This window comes from Dendropsophus ebraccatus, chromosome 2, assembly GCF_027789765.1.
Source record: "Dendropsophus ebraccatus isolate aDenEbr1 chromosome 2, aDenEbr1.pat, whole genome shotgun sequence".
Classification (NCBI taxonomy): domain Eukaryota; kingdom Metazoa; phylum Chordata; class Amphibia; order Anura; family Hylidae; genus Dendropsophus; species Dendropsophus ebraccatus.
The window spans coordinates 61,814,860-61,832,331 of record NC_091455.1 but is presented as its reverse complement, the minus strand read 5'-3'; the positions used below and the strand labels follow the sequence as shown (position 1 = coordinate 61,832,331).

Sequence of the window (17,472 nt, the reverse complement as noted above, 5' to 3'; positions counted from 1 at the left end):
ATACCATATACAAACAAGGTTCTTGCATTATAACAAGTGCTGCTTCTCTACTCTTTTTAGCCTATTTTGGAGGTGATTATCTGTGAATGATCCTAAATGGCCACACAAACTATCTGCAATCGTTCAAGCCACCAGACCACACAATTAAAGGGGTACTTCGGCACTGATAAAAAAAAAAAATCAATCATAAACATAGTTTTTACATTTACCATCCCTCCGGAGTCTGTCTCCGTTTGAATTTCCCGCTGTTTGCAGGTCCCTGAACCTCCAGTTGGTCATTTTTTCTTTACTTCCTGGTTTGGGCTTTCCCTTGATGCACTTTGTCTTCTGTGATGTCTAACTGACTCTGTAAAACTGATAGATGGCTTGAAGCTTGTTCAGCCAGAGGTGATCAACCTGAGTCATCTGACAAAGGGAGACTGGCTTAACAGGGCTTAGACCTGCCTCCCTCTTGATGATGTCATTGTCACAAAATGGCTTCCACAGAAAAGCCCGGGGTCAACAGTCATTAGGTAAGAATGAGTTTACTTTATTTCCTGGTGGGGGATTGAGGGGGAAAAAGATAGGGAAGAGGGGCAGATAGGTGATTGAAGCATAATACAAAGTTACATAAGTTTGTAATATGTTTCAATCACTGGGAAAAAGCTTTTCACTGGAGTACCCCTTTAATGAAGCCTTGTAGAAGGTTCTGGAAATGTGTTTGCTGCCTCAAATCAGGCAGTGTAAAACGGCCCTTAATCAGACTGCAGGTCAAGTAGATAGAAAATGTTTGCCATAAATCTCAGCTGCTGGAAGTATACAAAAATAAAGAATTTCCACAGAAGTGGGAGTAAAGAAGTGTGCACAAATTTGTATTCTGAGGAGCCTGGCATGGGTGTCCTCCTACATTCCTCCTTACAGGAGCTAAAGGTAAAGGCCAGGGACCCCTTAGACCCCACATCCCATTGTAGCCAGCACCAAATGGATTATGGGTTAGAGAAACCCCATCTGTGTAACAACAACTGTTAGGTGAATACATACACCTATACTTGTACATCTAGTGGGAGTATAATGATTAATTGTAATATAAAACTGTGAGTAGTCTGACTCCATTAATAGTCCTGGTTACTTCAATAATTTCCAAATAAAAAGTGACCTGTGTCAAAAGTTCTCTTTTGAAAAATATATTGCTATTCCCATAGGCCAAAAAACAATAATTACCATTTCCATGTTATTAAAGTATTTAAACATTTATCCAAAAACACCATAATATACTATACTTTAGTGGAGAAATTCTGCAATAAGTCTAGTATACACAGTAGCGGATTACAATAGGTCCATTTAGTGCGGTAGCCCAGGGCCCTGAGCTCCTTGGGGGACCATGGCCACCCAAACAGACGTTTACTTTCAGTGGTGTATTGTCTCCTGGCTGCAGTTCTGCCATAATTTGCAAAAAAACTACTGCTTTTTTACAGCAATTTTACACAAGGCAGTGCAAAACTGTAGCCAGGAGACAATTCAGTAACATTAAAGAACTTACTGAAGGACCTTATCATGTGACAATGTCATCACCACAGGTCCTGTACAGTCTGCACTATGGAGGAGGAATACTAAAGATATAGTTATAGTGAGGTAGGTGGGCCCAGGCTTGGTGAACAGCCCGGCGCCTATGGTAAAGTTAATCCGCCCCTGAGTATACAAGTTTATGGCTCCTAACATGTAAAGACCCTTTGGATCCAATTAGGCCTACTTAATGTAATGGATCAGTCCACTTGTGTGACTTTTTTCTGTACTTACTTGGACTCAAAAATTCAGTGAACAAAAAGTCCAAAATATGAACTATACTGTGAAAACTTCAAATGTTTTTAGTGTGGGTTATGGAGTTCTGGTCAATCATGTAGCAGAAACAGGTACCTTGCCTTTGTAATTGTGTATAGTACAAAGAGTACATTTACTCATAGATCATTAATAATAGAGTATTATTCTGCACATAATGTTTATCCTATTAATAAGATTAAGGAATCAATGGGTTTTGGCCAAACAAACTGATTTGCGTCAAAGACAATTTCTTCCAATATCTGAAAAATGGCAAGGAAGAAACCTCCACCAATACTTTCCTTAACATGATAAGTTCATTTTGCAACTACTCCATCGTCATACTTCATGAACAGTATAACATGCTCCATAAAAGTTCCTTAATTTTTGAAACTCATTTCACGGAATTCATGTAAAAGATATGGTAATTTTAGAAAAGGTTAAATTTTCTTTGGTTCCAAGACCAACACTTGGACCTAATGCAAACTTCTGTTGCATAAAGCTCCAAATTTAAAACATTGATAAATGAAGTCTCGCTTTAGTTAATAAATGGAGTATCTCTTTCATTGTCCTTTGTCAGCAACATTCATTTTAATGGAAAGTGAGTTTACAGGGTTACATGATTGAACTACTCAGCCAAGTCAGTGTTGGCAAATGAGGGGCTAAATTATTGATGTTACACATTAATGAATTCTGATGAGAAATAAAACACAGACATTACGATTCAAGTGATCCATAATTATTTTTGTACTTTAAAAGCAATTCTGTTCTTTTATTTCAAAATCAGTTCTGTAAAATAAAAAAACAAAGTTATTGATTATTACGGAAGCCATTAGAAAATACTCTGCGTTGATGTGTAGTTAAAGGGCATAATGTATCCCAATCTTTACTTCTGTTTAACAACACTAATAAATGATAAATTCATTTTGTTGTAATGGGCCCAGTGTCAGAACACTATCTTCCTGTAACCTACACATTGGAAAATCATACAGATGAATAAATATGTTGGAACAAAAGGCAACACTGCACCCACCCAATGACTTGGCCAATCATGGGGCTTGTATATATTGTCCTATATGGTAGAAATGAGGGATCTGTTGTGTGTGAGACTCTTTGTGTCTGAGGTCTTTAGGCACTTGTTTATAACAATATCAGAAGTTCTAAAGATGAGGTTGATTTTTTCCCTTTTAGTGTGTCCTCATGTCCCATCAGCGTCTAATGAAGGCATAGTGGGGCACCTCATGTGCCAGCACCTCCATCTCTAATAAGATTAAATGAATGGTTAGAAAATACTAAAATGTATTCTTGCATACAATTATTGCATACCTGATGGTGCCAACCACCAATCTTTGGAAAATCATGAAGACACTTTTACTTTAAAACAAGGAACAAAAGTTTGCTCAGAAAATCATGTAGAAGACCCCAAGCCTTTTAGATTTTGTTTGCAGCAATGATTCTTTAGATTGTACGAAGGGCAAGGTTTTCATTCCTCCTTACAGTACATTAATAAATAAATAACAAACAACTATAAAAAAAGGAATGTAATCATAGAATAGAATAAAGATATAAACGTGCATTGGGGTAAAGGTGCCACCCTCAAGTGTCTGCAGCAGCTTTTTACTGTGGTAATTGATTTGGCTTCAACTTTGTGAATACCACTAACATGGCTCAGACTGGCTCACCATGGAATCCTCCAGTGGGCCCTGAACAAAAGTAGGCTGCCTCAACAAAAGGAAACAAAACTGGTCCCAAAGGAAAAAAATGCAGAGCTGCGCCTACTCCATTATCTGTAAGCACTCCAACAAGCATTTCCAGTTACATGCTGTGCTCTGACTGATAGAGCGAGGAGACATTGATTTCCCGTCCTGCCAATCGCTCTTGTGACTGGATGCCATGTTATGCCTACAGTCACAAGAGTCTGCTCCCATCAATTAAATTCTGGCGCATGAGTGATGTCACCTGTGCGCTGGAGTTTAGCTGCAAAGTGGAGAACAGGAGGAGATGCCACAGAAGTGAATGGAAGCCAGGTGAATTCTGGTGTTTTTATATTTTTAATTTAAGATTATGGGGGAGTACAGCCCTCACTACTTAGAGGTTCACTATATAATGCATATTGCCAAATGGTTGAACACTTACCGCTAGGGGTCTACATACATGGGATACTGCCCACTGGGGAAAGGGGAGATATTGAACACCGTGAGGTGCTTGCTGCTAGGGGGCCACCAACATGAAGGATACTGCCGACATGGGGGGCTAACTTCTGGGTAGATTACCTACGGGAGAATCCTACATGGTGGATACTACCAACAGGGGACCTACCTGCACAGAGGAGCCTAATACCACATGGAGGATCACTGGGGGGGGCCAGCTAGTATATAGAATCACAGAGGTGGTCTAGACTACTGTCTATTATTATTATTTATTTATAAAGAGCCCTTAATTCCAGAGCGCTATACAAGCGATGGGGGTAACAAACAGGAACAAAACAAGATCAAAACAAATTACATGAAGGCAGATGGCAGATTGGTATATGGGGGAAGAGGACAGAGTAATCTATCCACTATATGGAGGCACAGAGGGGGCCTAGCCACTATATAGTGGCTGCACAGAGGGGCCTTATTACTATATGGGGGCACAGAGGGGCCTATCTACTATGTGGAAGGAACCTGATTACTTTATAGGGAACAATGTGGTCTAACTACTGTATGGGGACAAAGAATAACTTATTTACTGTATGAGGGCACAGAGGGGTCAAACTACTAAATGGGTCACTGAGAGGGTCTATCCACTATAGATTAGGGCTTTTCTACTATATATAAGTGCCCAGAGGGGCCTCTCTATTGTTTGAGGAAGCAAGGGGCTTAATTAATACATGGGGGCAGAAAGGGGGCAATGTTTCTGTGTGGAGCAATACAGATGGGGAATTTGTATAGAGGTAAGTATGGTGTTGAAGTCTGCACACCATTGGTATCTACCTCTATATTGGTCAAATTATGGGGGATACTAGTCTTTTGTAAAGTGGATGTTATTTAGTAATGGTCTGATGGTATTAGTCACTACGTAGTGATAATGGTGGTAGTCATGGTGTGATGATACTGTGTGTTCCTTACATGCTGGCATAATTATTAATAATGATCTTGGTTTGCTGTATATGTGATATGTATGATGTTCTATCCCCTATTAGTGTTGTTCTGGGGTCACTTCCAGACAGTGAACCCCCAGAGAACTATATGTGGTATCCCACCACGGCTGTTGCTATTGGTTACACCCTTCATAAAAGCCTGTACTTTTTAGGTGTAAGTGGTGATGTAGTAGTACCCTAGTTTCGCCCCAAGTTTCGCTATTGCAAGTATGTATACTCAGTTATTGAACAGCTGTAGTACTTAAGGGGTTATTGTTTGTTTGTGTGTCACATGGATTTGTACGCCAATGAGAGTTCTTTCTTCTTCTCGCCTATCATCTCTCTCTTTACTTCTCACATATGCACTCCTCACCCACTCACAGCACACCTTACATGCACTGTAGGAAGGAAGTCACATGGGTAGAGAAAGTGTAGGGTCTTTTGTCTTTGGACTCTTTAGAGGAAGGACACAAGCCAGAACGATCTCTACAGCGGTCCAGTTGGGCCCTGGGCCCTGCCAGGTCCCCAGTCTAAGTTGTGGTCTAGACGTAGAACACATGTACCTAGACATTGTTTCCTCTCAAGCAACCTTGCTCGGCACTATGCAGTGTTAAACCTTCACTAGAGGACAAGTCAGGGAACATCCTAACCAACGCCTTGGACAAGGAGAGACACAGTGCAGGACAGTATTCATAGAAAGTAAAGGAATACTGATCCGGATAGAGCAAAGTTGCTAGAAGCATATAAATTCTATCTCCCAGAGCGGGTGTAAGCAGGGAACATTCAGCATTCTGCTCATCCCAGGTAACAAGGTCTGGGGCTTGTGTCACCCTCTAGGACGGGTCACTCGACACTGGTGGGCAATAGGTGGTGCAAAGACCAAAGAGTCAAAACACAGGCACAAGTATTCTCTCTCTTCTCAAGTACTCTTCTATTTCTACCTCCGAAGTTTTGGCAGAGCACAGTACTACTTGGGTTGGGACTCGACATCCTCCTCTCTACTCTTCTGATCCTTTCTTCAACTTCTCAGCACGCAACTCAGTCAACATGACTGTACCACTTTTTCTTCTCTCAGTGCAGATCTGGATCCTAAAGTATTAATTAACTTATCAGTGTCAAGTATTGTATCAAGGAAAAGCTGTATGATCTACTGCCTTCCTCAAGTATCTTCAGAGTAAATAAGATTTTATTTATGTTAAAGAGTCTCTGTGATTCCTCGTCAAGCACCGAAACAGTACACACATACTCCTTGGGTCAGCTCCCCTTTCTGTTGGCGGCAGTACCAATAGTCCAGGTGGGTCACTATTACACTCCAGACCACCGTGATAAGTACCCAAGGGACCCCACAACAACCCGGCAGTTCGCTGACCACAGGGGAACAAGGTATAGCCGGCCCCTTAAAATAAAAGCAGGTGTGCCCAACCGGCACTGGCGTCACAACATAACATCACTAGGCCTGGCTATATCTCGGCCAACCACCATAGAGTTGGCGTCACACCCGACCATCTGGCAAGTGACCGGCCGTACCTCCTCCACACTGGGGGACATCACCACAAATGTTTTCTGATCCACAAGGCTCCTAGGACCCTCCAACTACAACAGCTGCAAGTATTCAGTGTGTGCTGGCTGCAAACACTACAACTCTCAGCATTTGCTGGCAGTCTGCAGTCTTCAGAATATGCTGGGATTTGAAGTACAAATGGGCAGACAATTTTCTGGTAGCCGCGAGAGCTGTAGAGAGATTTAATGAACATTCAAGGCTTATGGTTGTGACCCACAGATTGTATGCACCAGGAACATCTACAGTACACCAGTGTTTCTCAGCTCCAGTCCTGAGGTTCCCCCAACAGGTCATGTTTTGAGGATTGCAGAGGATTTTAACAGCTGATATGGTTATAGTTAGTGAATCAGGTATCACTCTATCTGCTCCTTGTATGGGATATCCTTTAATTGTGACATGTTGGGAGATCTTGAGAACTGGATGTACAAAACCATACTCCCAACATACCCTGAGAGCTTCATGAGTTTCGGGCATTCTGAGGATTACAGTAAAGGCCTGTTATTCACAGGGGAGTATAGTGACAGATCAAACCAGGATGGCATCTGGTCAGTATGTTGGTTCTTACTGGTTCTTCATTGGTGGGTTCCCAGGATCAGTTCCTCTGGTGGGCCCCATGTACCCCAGTTCAACACTGCTTACATGGATGACTATATGCTTGCTTCCCTATACAGTGGTACCTCGGTTCTCGAACATAATTGGTTCTGGAAGGCTGTTCCAAAACCGAGCAGTTCGAGAACTGATCTGTAAATTCCCATAGGGAACAATGTTAAACTGATTAATTGGTTCTTAAACTCCGTGGGTCAGGTGCAGAGCACCCGGCCCACAGAGCGTAAGAACGCTCCATGTTCACAGGAACACTGAGAGGCAGGAGCGGGCGGCTATTTAAACTTGCCGCCGCGCTCCTGCTCCACTCAGCTGCTGGGGACACCCTGTAAAGAAGCGGGGATTCCCCTCATTATGATGGGATTCCCCACTTCTTTACAGGGTGTCCCCCGCAGCTGAGAGGAGCAGGAGCGCGGCGGCACGTTTAAATAGCCGCCTGCTCCTGCCTCTCACAGCGGGGACACCCTGAAGCCGGCTGCACTGACCTGACACTCCACGTCCCCCCCGCTGGCCCGGAGCTCTTCCTGTATGTGTCCCCCCGCAGCCGCGCGCATCTGCTGTTCTGGCAGCAGCCCCGCTTACCAACTCCTTAGCTGCATCCTCCGCTGGTCCCTGCCGCGTCTGCAGACTCTCCTTCATCCTGCAGACACGGCAGGGAGCAGCAGGAGGAAGCAGCTAAGGAGTTGGTGAGCGGGGCTGCTGGCAGAACAGCAAATGCGTGCGGCTGCGGGGGGGCGCATACAGGAAGAGCTCTGGGCCAGGGGGGGGGGGGGGGGGGGGGACATGGAGTGTCAGGTCAGTGCAGCCGGCTTCAGGGCGTCCCCGCAGTGAGAGGCAGGAGCGGGCGGCTATTTAAACTTGACGCCGCGCTCCTGCTCCTCTCAGCTGCCGGGGACACCCTGTAAAGAAGTGGGGAATCCCATCATAATGAGGGGAATCACCGCTTCTTTACAGGGTGTCCCCCGCAGCTGAGAGGAGCAGGAGCGCGGCGGCAAGTTTAAATAGCTGCCCGCTCCTGCCTCTCAGTGTTCCCGAACACCTCTAACTGTCAGCTGAACATCAGTTCAGCTGACAGTTATCTCCCTTGTTTTGTTCGGATACCGAGCAAAACTTCAGGGGGAAATTTAGATCGAAAACCGAATTGTTCGAATACCGAGGTGTTTGGGAACCGAGGTTTTACTGTATATGTTTGTAGTAGACTAGTCTGATTTTTTTGAGTGCATACTCATTGCTGTTATGTTAAAAAAAAATATTCTGAAGAAAAAATATTTTAACATGACCTAGTGGTAAAAAAGGAACAGACTGGTAAATGACTTCTTTTTAAAAATGAAAGCCACTACTTCCAGTACTTGTCAGCTGCTATATGCCATGGAGGAAATCATTTAGTTCTTCCCAATCTGATACAGTGCCCCCTGCTGCCACCTCTGTTTGTGTCAGGAACTGTCCAGAGCAGGAGAGGTTTGCTCTTGTGGTTCCCTCTTGCTCGTGGTTCCCTCTTGCTTTTTTTTAAAGAGACAATTTACAAACTTGTATAAAGGCCCTTTTTACATTGGCCTATTATCATCCAGTTGCTAAGTATGCTCCTTAAGCTAATAATCAGCTCATGTAAAAGTGACAGTGATCAGCTGAAGTGATCGCATCTTTTGAGACTGCTTTAGGCTATGTTCACACAACGTGAACACCCGGCCGTTCCGTGACCCCGGCCGGGTCACAGAACGGCCGGTCTCAGCGTGCACCCGCATCAGAGCTTCCCATAGCCCACAGTGAAGCAAGCGTCCAGAGCCGCTTGCTTCACTGTGTGAACTGACAGGTCTTTCTGCGGCCGCAATTCACTGAATTCCGGCCGCAGAAAACTGACATGTCAGTTTTTTCCGGCGCCGCATGGGATCCCGGCCGGAGCGCATACGATGTGTTTGCGCTCCGGCCAGGATCCCATTGAAAATAAGGCTATGTTCCACCCCTTAAAACGACGGTTATAGTTCTGCAGCGAGAACTACGGCCGTAGTTTTACGTAGTGTGAACGCCTTAAAATGTATCACTATTGGCCGCACATCTTCCTGTGTAAACAGGGGATGTGCTGCTGATGGCAAAAGAAAACTGACAGCACAGATATGCAGATATGCATGTATCCGTGTTGTCAGTTTCCAGATCCTACAAGCAGTGTATACATACCTAGTGTGCTACTGTGTGATCCGGCATCTCGCTCTCCTGTCCAGCTCCGGCTGCCCTGGTATCTTCTGCATCCTCCAGAATGATTGAAAGCTGGAGGTGGGGTGGCCTTAAGAAACAGCGGCAGAACGGGAGTGCCTGTGAGCTGGATGCCGGATCACACAGCAGTGCAGAAGACATGTAAGCAATGCTTGCATGCTTACTATCAATTACTACCGCCACACAAAAGTTACAAGGATTGTTTGTGTGACCTGGCTACTCCATTAATCATGCCATGTAAAGACACTGAAAAAGAGCACTGATTTTGCTAATCTGCACTTGTTTGTGTCCTTGTATGGCCCCATGTCAGGCCATATAGAAGACCTTTACTCACTGGGACTAGTTGATTTGAAAGAATTTTCTTCTCTGAAATATCCCTTTAAGGATTCAAGCACTTCAGAAACCTTTGTAGGCACTGTTTTAGTGCTGTATTTGAACATTTCAGTCAAACTCCAGAAGCTGCAGACTCTTTAAGTAGTAAGTGTCAGCACCTCATCCCCCAATATGATTGATTAAAAGGTTGGAAAATACTAAAAATGGTAAATACCACTCTAAACTATCTGTACACATAAGAGAAGTGTGGCTTATGGCAGAAGCCTGACATACTAAACAAGCATCAAACTATCAGATATGCCACTTGTAACACAATAAAAGAAGTAATGCTGCTTGTCATATGATAAGAAACAAGCCAATGTGACATTCGCTTAAATATAAAGCAGTACAACAAAACACTAGCAGAGATCTATGTCTGTCTAAGGGACCCTCTATATATTACAGACAGCCCCACAGCCAGACAACGGGTAATTACAATAATACATATTTCTATCTGAAGGGCTGAGCTGATTTTATAAGCTATAACCGTGAATGGTTTATTTCAGTGCTCAGAACCTGAACTGAGAATTTATCTTGGTAATTTCCTGATGTCGGTTCTATATTTTATGAGAGGGGTCCACCTTGATTCCTGTCCTTCCTGTCATTCACAGAAGAACACTAGGGCACAAGCTCTTTTCAGATCTAGAGGAGAATGCACTGTATATCCAAATGCCCTTACTTTAGAATCAAGCAACTTTCTTAAAGTTTTCTTAACGTATGATGCTACGCAACATTTGTAAGTATTAACATTATTATGTACAGAGGTGTGCATAAGAGAGGGGGCACAATCGTAAAATAATAATTTGATACAACCCATCCTGGCACTGGATGGCTTGGTTTGGCAATTTTTCTCTCCCCCTTCTTTTTCTTATTGGGTATAAAAGTGATATAAGCCTTCTGCTGCTGCCTACCCTTTTTTAGATTAGGAATAAGGGGCAGGGCAGACCTGGAGCTACAATTCTACCTACTGCATGTGCAGGAACTTATTTTCTCTCTATATGTGGTGAGCCCCCGCAGTGCAATGGCGGAGGTACGGCCGGTCACTTGCCAGATGATAGACTGTGACACCACTCCGGTGGTGGTTGGCCAAGACACAGCCGTGCCCAGTGTTGTTATGTCTCCAGTGCCGGTTGGGCACACATGTATGATGGCACACCTGCTTTTAGTTTAAAGGGCTGGTTGTACCTTGTTCCCCTGTGGACAGTGTCCTGCCGGGTTGCTACGGGGTCCCTTCGGTTGTTATCATGGTGGGCCGGAGTGGTGTAGTGACCCTCCCGGACTGTTTGTACTGCCACTCACAGAAAGGGGAAATGTCCCAAGGAATGTGTATATACTGTGTTGGTGCGGGGCGAACAATCGCAGAGTCTCTTTACCATAAATACTTTGAAAGTTCTTGTGTGCAGCAGAACATACAGTGGTGCATTGACAGTATAGGTTACACTTGAGAACACACTTGATAATACACTTGACAGTATGGGATCCAGATCTGTGATAGGAGTATAACGAGGAGTAAAGTCGTGCTGACTGGGTTGCGTGTTGAAAGGTATACAAAAGAATCAGAGGAGCAGAGAGGAGGATGTCGTGAGAGTCCCAACTCAAGTAGTAATGTGCTCTGCCGGGATGTTGTAGGATGAGGTAGAGAGTTAAGAATACTTGAGAGAACACTTGTGCCCGCACAAAGACCTTTGTCGGAATGAACCACCCGTTGCCCTACCAGTGTCGGGGGACCTGTCCTAGAGGGTGACACAAGCCCCAGAACCTGTTACCTGGGATAAGCTGAATGCTGAGGATTTCCTGCTGACAACCGCGCTGCGAGTTCATAGGCTACTAGCACCTTTGCTCTATCCGGATCAGTTCCTAGCTTTTCTTGCTTTCTGTGGATACTGTCCTGCACTGTGACTCTCCTAGTCCACGGCGTGGGTTGAGATATTCTCTGACGTGTCCTCTCCTGTGAAGGGTTTAACACTGTAAAGTGCTAGGTAAGGTTGCTTGAGAAGGAACTGTTAGGTGCATCCTAGCTCTACAATGTCTAACACAAAAGACCTCATACAAAGGCTGGGGGACCTGGCAGAGGGCCAGGGCCCTAAGGGACCACTTTAGGGAGCGTTATAGCTTGCGTCCTTCCCCTACAATGTCCAACACCAAAGACCTATACACTTCCTCTACCCATGTGACTTCCTATCTCCAGCATATCTAAAATGTGCTGTGAGTGGGTGAAGAGTGCATAAGAAGAAGTAAAGTAAGAGATGATAGGACAGAAGAAGAAGATACTCCCATAGGTTCACAGATCTGTGTCGTGGATCCACGTACTAGTAGCAGTAGTGCCGTAGAAGGGTCAGGACCAGACAAGCATGGAAATAGGTACTCCGCACTGTTGCAATTGAAGTTGCAATTAAAGGGAACCAATCACCTCAAAAATGCATATAAAGCCCAGTAGCTGTGACGTCACTCGGGAGCTCGCTTCTATTCCGGCGGTACTGCACCTGTGCAGAATAGCCTCGAACTCATGCGCGGCGGTGGCGTCACAGTGTAGGCGCGCCAACGTCATGGCGCGCTCCCGAGTGACATCACAGCTACTGTGCAATTTGAATCAAGCCCACAGAGGCGTGATTAAAGCAGAAGAACGCCCAGGACGATAGGAGACGCCCAGCAGACCGTGACTACCTGCTATCCGCACACCGCCCCGATGACTACCTCAGGTAATTTGCATACAGGGCGCCAGTTTTATAAAGTGACTTTGTGGCTTACACGGGGGAGGCAAGGAGGCTATGAATACATGTGTGGAAAGTGTGCTGTGCGGTCTAACAGCACATGTACTTAGCTTTATATGCATTTTTGAGGTGATTGGTTCACTTTAAAGTAATTTTTATTTGCATAGGTGGTAAAGCAGATATAAAATAATGTTTTGGTCTATACAACCTTCATCAGACTCATCATGAATTGGATATAAACGGTGAGGTATCCTGGTAGAACAGCTTGTGGAACAGCTTCAGTGCTGAGAGTGGAAGTCTTGGTATAGGCACAGACAGACAGCGTCTCCCAGTACAGGCAAGGCTCCTGCTGACATCATGCTGACAACCAGCACAGCTCTCATACTGATACTAGGATCTATCAGTCTGTGCCTATACCAAGACTTCCACTCCCAGCACTGAAGATGTTCCACAAATTGTTCTACCAGGACTCCCCACCGTTTATATGCAAATTATGATGAGTCTGATGAAGGTTGTATAGACCGAAACATTATTTTATATCTGCTTTACCACCTATGCAAATAAAAACTCAGTGCGGAGTACCTATTTCCATGCTTGTCTGGGCTTGACCCTTCTCCGGCACCACTGCTACTAGTACGTGGATCCACGACTGCGATCTGTGAACCTATGGGAGTATCTTCTTCTTCTGTCCTATCATCTCTTACTTTACTTCTTCTTATGCACTCTTCACCCACTCACAGCACATTTTACATACGCTGGAGATAGGAAGTCACATGGGTAGAGGAAGTGTACTGGTCTTTGGTGTTGGACATTGTACTTCAGCCGTGCAACACTGAGTACACACACCTATAATAGTGACATCTAGTGGCGAAACTTTATCACTACTACATCACCACTTACAATAAGTTCTGGCTTTTGCGAAGAGTGTAACCAATAGCGACACCCGTGGTGGGATACCACATATATACTGTATGTGAGAGCTATTATGTTTGCACAGGTGGACTCACAGGAATTTTACACTGTGTAAGTTAAAACATAACCATTAAAATCCAGGAAGTTTTGGAAAAAGTATTATTTGAATTTTTGTGTGGCTTACATTGCAAGATCACTGTAAAATTATTTCTCTTACGCTGAAGAGGCTGGAGACCACTTCTAAAGGACCTATAGGCACAGTGCCAAGATGCCAAGAGGAGAGAAATGTGCATGCACAATTGAAGTAGTCCTGACTTGTTAGGGCCCAGGTAAAATATATACTTCTGTTTGCATTTATATTGATATCCAGACACCAGGTTGTCACCAAACCCAGGAGGAAACCTTTTAGAATAAGCTATAAGACACTTTGGGGCACCTAACTCAGAGATTGGTGTACAATAGAACATCTTACAGTGGCATAGACAAAAGAAAATGCATGTAACGATTCAGTTTCACAGTTAACCCTTATGGCTGGTAGAATAATAATGACATCTGGTGGTGGGAACGTAAACTACATAATTCAGCCTCAGAGCATACAAACACATGAGTACTGACCTACATATGCTGCATTAAAGCAGTAGACACCTGATCTGGGACACAGATTCTGTGATGCTGTCCATTCCTTGTGTTGCCATTCTTTTCCAAAAGCTGTTTGTATATATGTAGATACCTAGTTTGGTGCTCTGGAGGCAAGGCCAGCACCCCCAGTGCACCGATATCTCTTCCCCTTAGTAACGCTCACCCTTCAGAATGAAGTCTGTTCCCCGCCTGGAACGTCACTGAGGACAGGAGATATTGGTGTACTGGGAGAGCTGGGCCCACTTCCAGTAGACCAAATTAGATATCTGCACATATATATATATATATATATATATATATATATATATATATATATACACACAAACCAGAGAAGATCTCAGAAACCTGGTGGTGATATGGGCAGCACCGTTATCTGATTGTATGCAAAACTTAAGTAAATCTATTGGTACATTTGCTTTAACAAACTACTCTTAAGAATTGTTTTCCCAAACAGTGACTTGATATGCCTGTTTGGTTTCTGAAAAAAGTTGATACCTTTATGGGTATCTTTAAAAAAAAAAAAATTCTGTTTAGCCCAAGTATACTGTATGGTCTTCACTAGTGCATCCACCTTCGGCAGCCGTGGAGAGTCAAATGCCTATTGTTTGGGTTCGTAGAACATTGAAGAACCAGAACAGTTCAGCCTCTCCGCTCAACACTAGTCTTAACTTATTTGATCTCCTATTGAAAACTAATTTTTCTCTTTACATACAATACTTTTTACTCCTCTTACATAAACTTTACTTTTCTGGAGGTGAGCCCAATTCACATAAAATTTACACCCCCAGACTTCCTCTCTTCTGTTTTGTAATTCCAACTTCCCTACCGAGCCCAAATCCTGCACCTTTTATATTGTGACTGAATGACAAACTGACAAAGCTGCAGGATTTTTTAATACATGGCAAACTGATGACTCTGTCTCACTTTAAAACCAATTTCAAGCACCCTCTAAAGAACACCTGAGGACACAACAAATGTTGAATTTTCTATCCTCTATTGCAAAGAACCACAGGTCTATTTCTTTAGAATTGGTCAACGCCATTTCCCTCTACAACCCTACTCCGAAAGATAGCCAGTCTTTGATTTATAGCTCAATAAGTAATACCTTACAGGGCTCCTCTTTATGGAAAAGGAGAAGAAAACCTAGGAAAAACTCATCCCCCTAGAACAACTGGACTAAGCTATTGAGACCGTCAACGGTGGATATCATAAAGTTTTCCATAGGATGTTCCAGGCATATTTTTCTTCACAAATGGTTGTCCTGACTGTGACTAGATTATGGTCTAAAATCGCCTGACAGACTTTATAATCCCTGAACATGCACCAGGCATTACTTAGGGCCCTATCACACAGAGTGATAATCTGCCAAATCAGGCCAATTCGGCAGTTTATCGCTCCATGTAATAAGGACAATGATCAGTTGACGAAATGCTCATCGGCTGATCATTGTCATTTATTCAAGCCTAAAAATTATTGGCCACTGGGCGCGCATTATTACGTGTAATAGCGATGAGTGGCCGACAGCTGATGACTCAAAAATATTTCATGTTATACATACCTGTCCATGCTTCCAAGTGTTCTTCTTGCTTCTGCCTGGTCTCTTGACAGGCCAATTACTGGCCAAGACAGGACCACCATGGCCACTGATTGGCCATCTTAACGTAATCTTAACGGCTTGAGGAACATGCATAACAAGTCAGTTTTACCATAGGTCGAACGGCATAAATGCAAAACTCCCCGAAATCAAAACAAATTCCTTTTTTTTTCAATTTGACAGCGCAAATGATTTTTTTTCCAGTTTCGCAGCATATTTTAGGGAAAAATAATGCCTGTCATAGCAAAGTACAATTGGCTTCGCAAAAAATAAGGGCTCATGTGGGTCTCTAGGTGAAAAAATGCAAGCGCTATGGCCTTTTAAACATAAAATGGAAAAAGCAAAAGTGCAAAAACTAAAATTGGCTTTGACCTTAAGGGGTTAAATATTATGAATATGTTTGGAGGCTGTAGGTGGAAATTATGGATACGCCAAATATTTCTTACCGGTCTTGTGACTGAAACACTGTCAGTCCCTTATGTACTTTGTACTGTTATACTCCTATAAGAGTTTGTGTTTTTCTCTTTCCTTCTCAAAAATCCATTGATCTCCACATGAATTGCTGTTCCTTATGTGAGAAATTTCAGATGTCTTCAGATATTGTAAGAAATGCACTTCCCACGGGTGCAGGCTTGGGCACTAAAATGATCAAGGACTGGTCTGGGTTCAAATAGATGTTCCTACAACATGTCAGGCCTTCTCAGGATGGACACTATGCATAATTATTATTATTGTTGTTCTTATTATTAATTTCAAGTATATGGGGGAGATTTATCAAAGGGTGTAAATTTTAGACTGGTGCAAACTGCCCACAGCAACCAATCACAGCTCAGCTTTAGGCAGTGCTGAAAGGAAAGAGGAACTGTGATTGGTTGCTGTGGGCAGTTTGCACCAGTCTAAATTTTACACCCTTTGATAAATCTCCCCCTATATGTTCAGCATGTGCATCTTGAGATGGGCACTATTCATTATAATTTATTGCCTAGCTTTGTTCAGGACATGACCATAGGGTAAGTCAGGGTGGATTACAAAATATCAGTATTTCTCAATGTTTACCTTTTTACTTGCTCCTACATGCAGCACAGGGCCCCAAAATGCCTTCCTCTCTGCTGTATCTACAGTAGAGGGGTTTTGGATGAAAAACTGCTTGGCGTATTACTTATTCTGGGTCACCGTTTTGCATAAATGCACTCCAGGAACACTATTTTTCCATTAACTTATCCATATGGAGGCTTGTTTTTTGTAGGACAAGTTGTATTTGGGGTTCATATGGGGTCCATATGATGGATCAAATTTACTGGCAAACTTACCGGAGTGTAATGAGTTAGAGAGTTTTGTGTATTGTAGACACTGTTCACACCAAGGGATATGGCTTAGTGGAAAGGGCCGTGGTCTGAAATGTGACACAAGTAAGGCTACATTCACATACGTATTCACTGAAGAATAGTGATCTGTGTGGCAATTGCGGGTCTGTACTAGGACATGCCAGATCTCTTTGGGGGAATGAATCACAGCTCCATGACACATAAGTACTTGTGAACAGGGCCATTTACATTAATGGGTCCACAGCTTGTCTGTAATTGCGGAACTGCAATTACCTACAAAAATTGTGGATGGGTGAATGTAGTGAAACATGTATGCCAAACATGCTTGTATATTGAAACATGCTTGTATATTGAACGGATCTGGAGAGATAGATTTCAGCCTAAAGCCCCTATTCCACGGGCCGTCTAGAGGAGCAAACGAGCGCTCTCAGCACTCGTTTGCTCCTCGTTCCCTGCTCGCTGCCGCCGCTATTCATCGCGGCAGCAGCGAGCGGGTGAGTGCGGGAGGGGCGGCGGGGACCTGCGGGGGGGCTGCCCGGGTGATCGCTGATCATCCGGGCAGCCCATAGGATACAGCAGCATCTGCTGCTGATGCTCCTATTCAACGGAGCAACGGCAGCAGATCGCTGCTG

At 43.8% G+C, this 17,472-nt stretch overlaps 1 protein-coding gene across 8 annotated transcripts in view; it reads right to left on the bottom strand.

The window, feature by feature from the left end:
- The window catches only part of CCDC178 (coiled-coil domain containing 178), a 272,005-nt gene that overhangs the window by 19,623 nt on the left and 234,910 nt on the right, over window positions 1-17,472 (bottom strand). The window contains exon 20 of one of the 8 annotated variants that reach the window (XM_069957654.1): window positions 2,517-2,583. The exons of the other annotated variants lie outside the window; for them this stretch is intronic. Coding sequence (XP_069813755.1) covers window positions 2,578-2,583 — 6 coding nt within the window. The 3' untranslated portion in view covers window positions 2,517-2,577. Of the gene's footprint in view, window positions 1-2,516; window positions 2,584-17,472 lie in introns of those variants that run through there. 8 annotated transcript variants of the gene reach the window in all.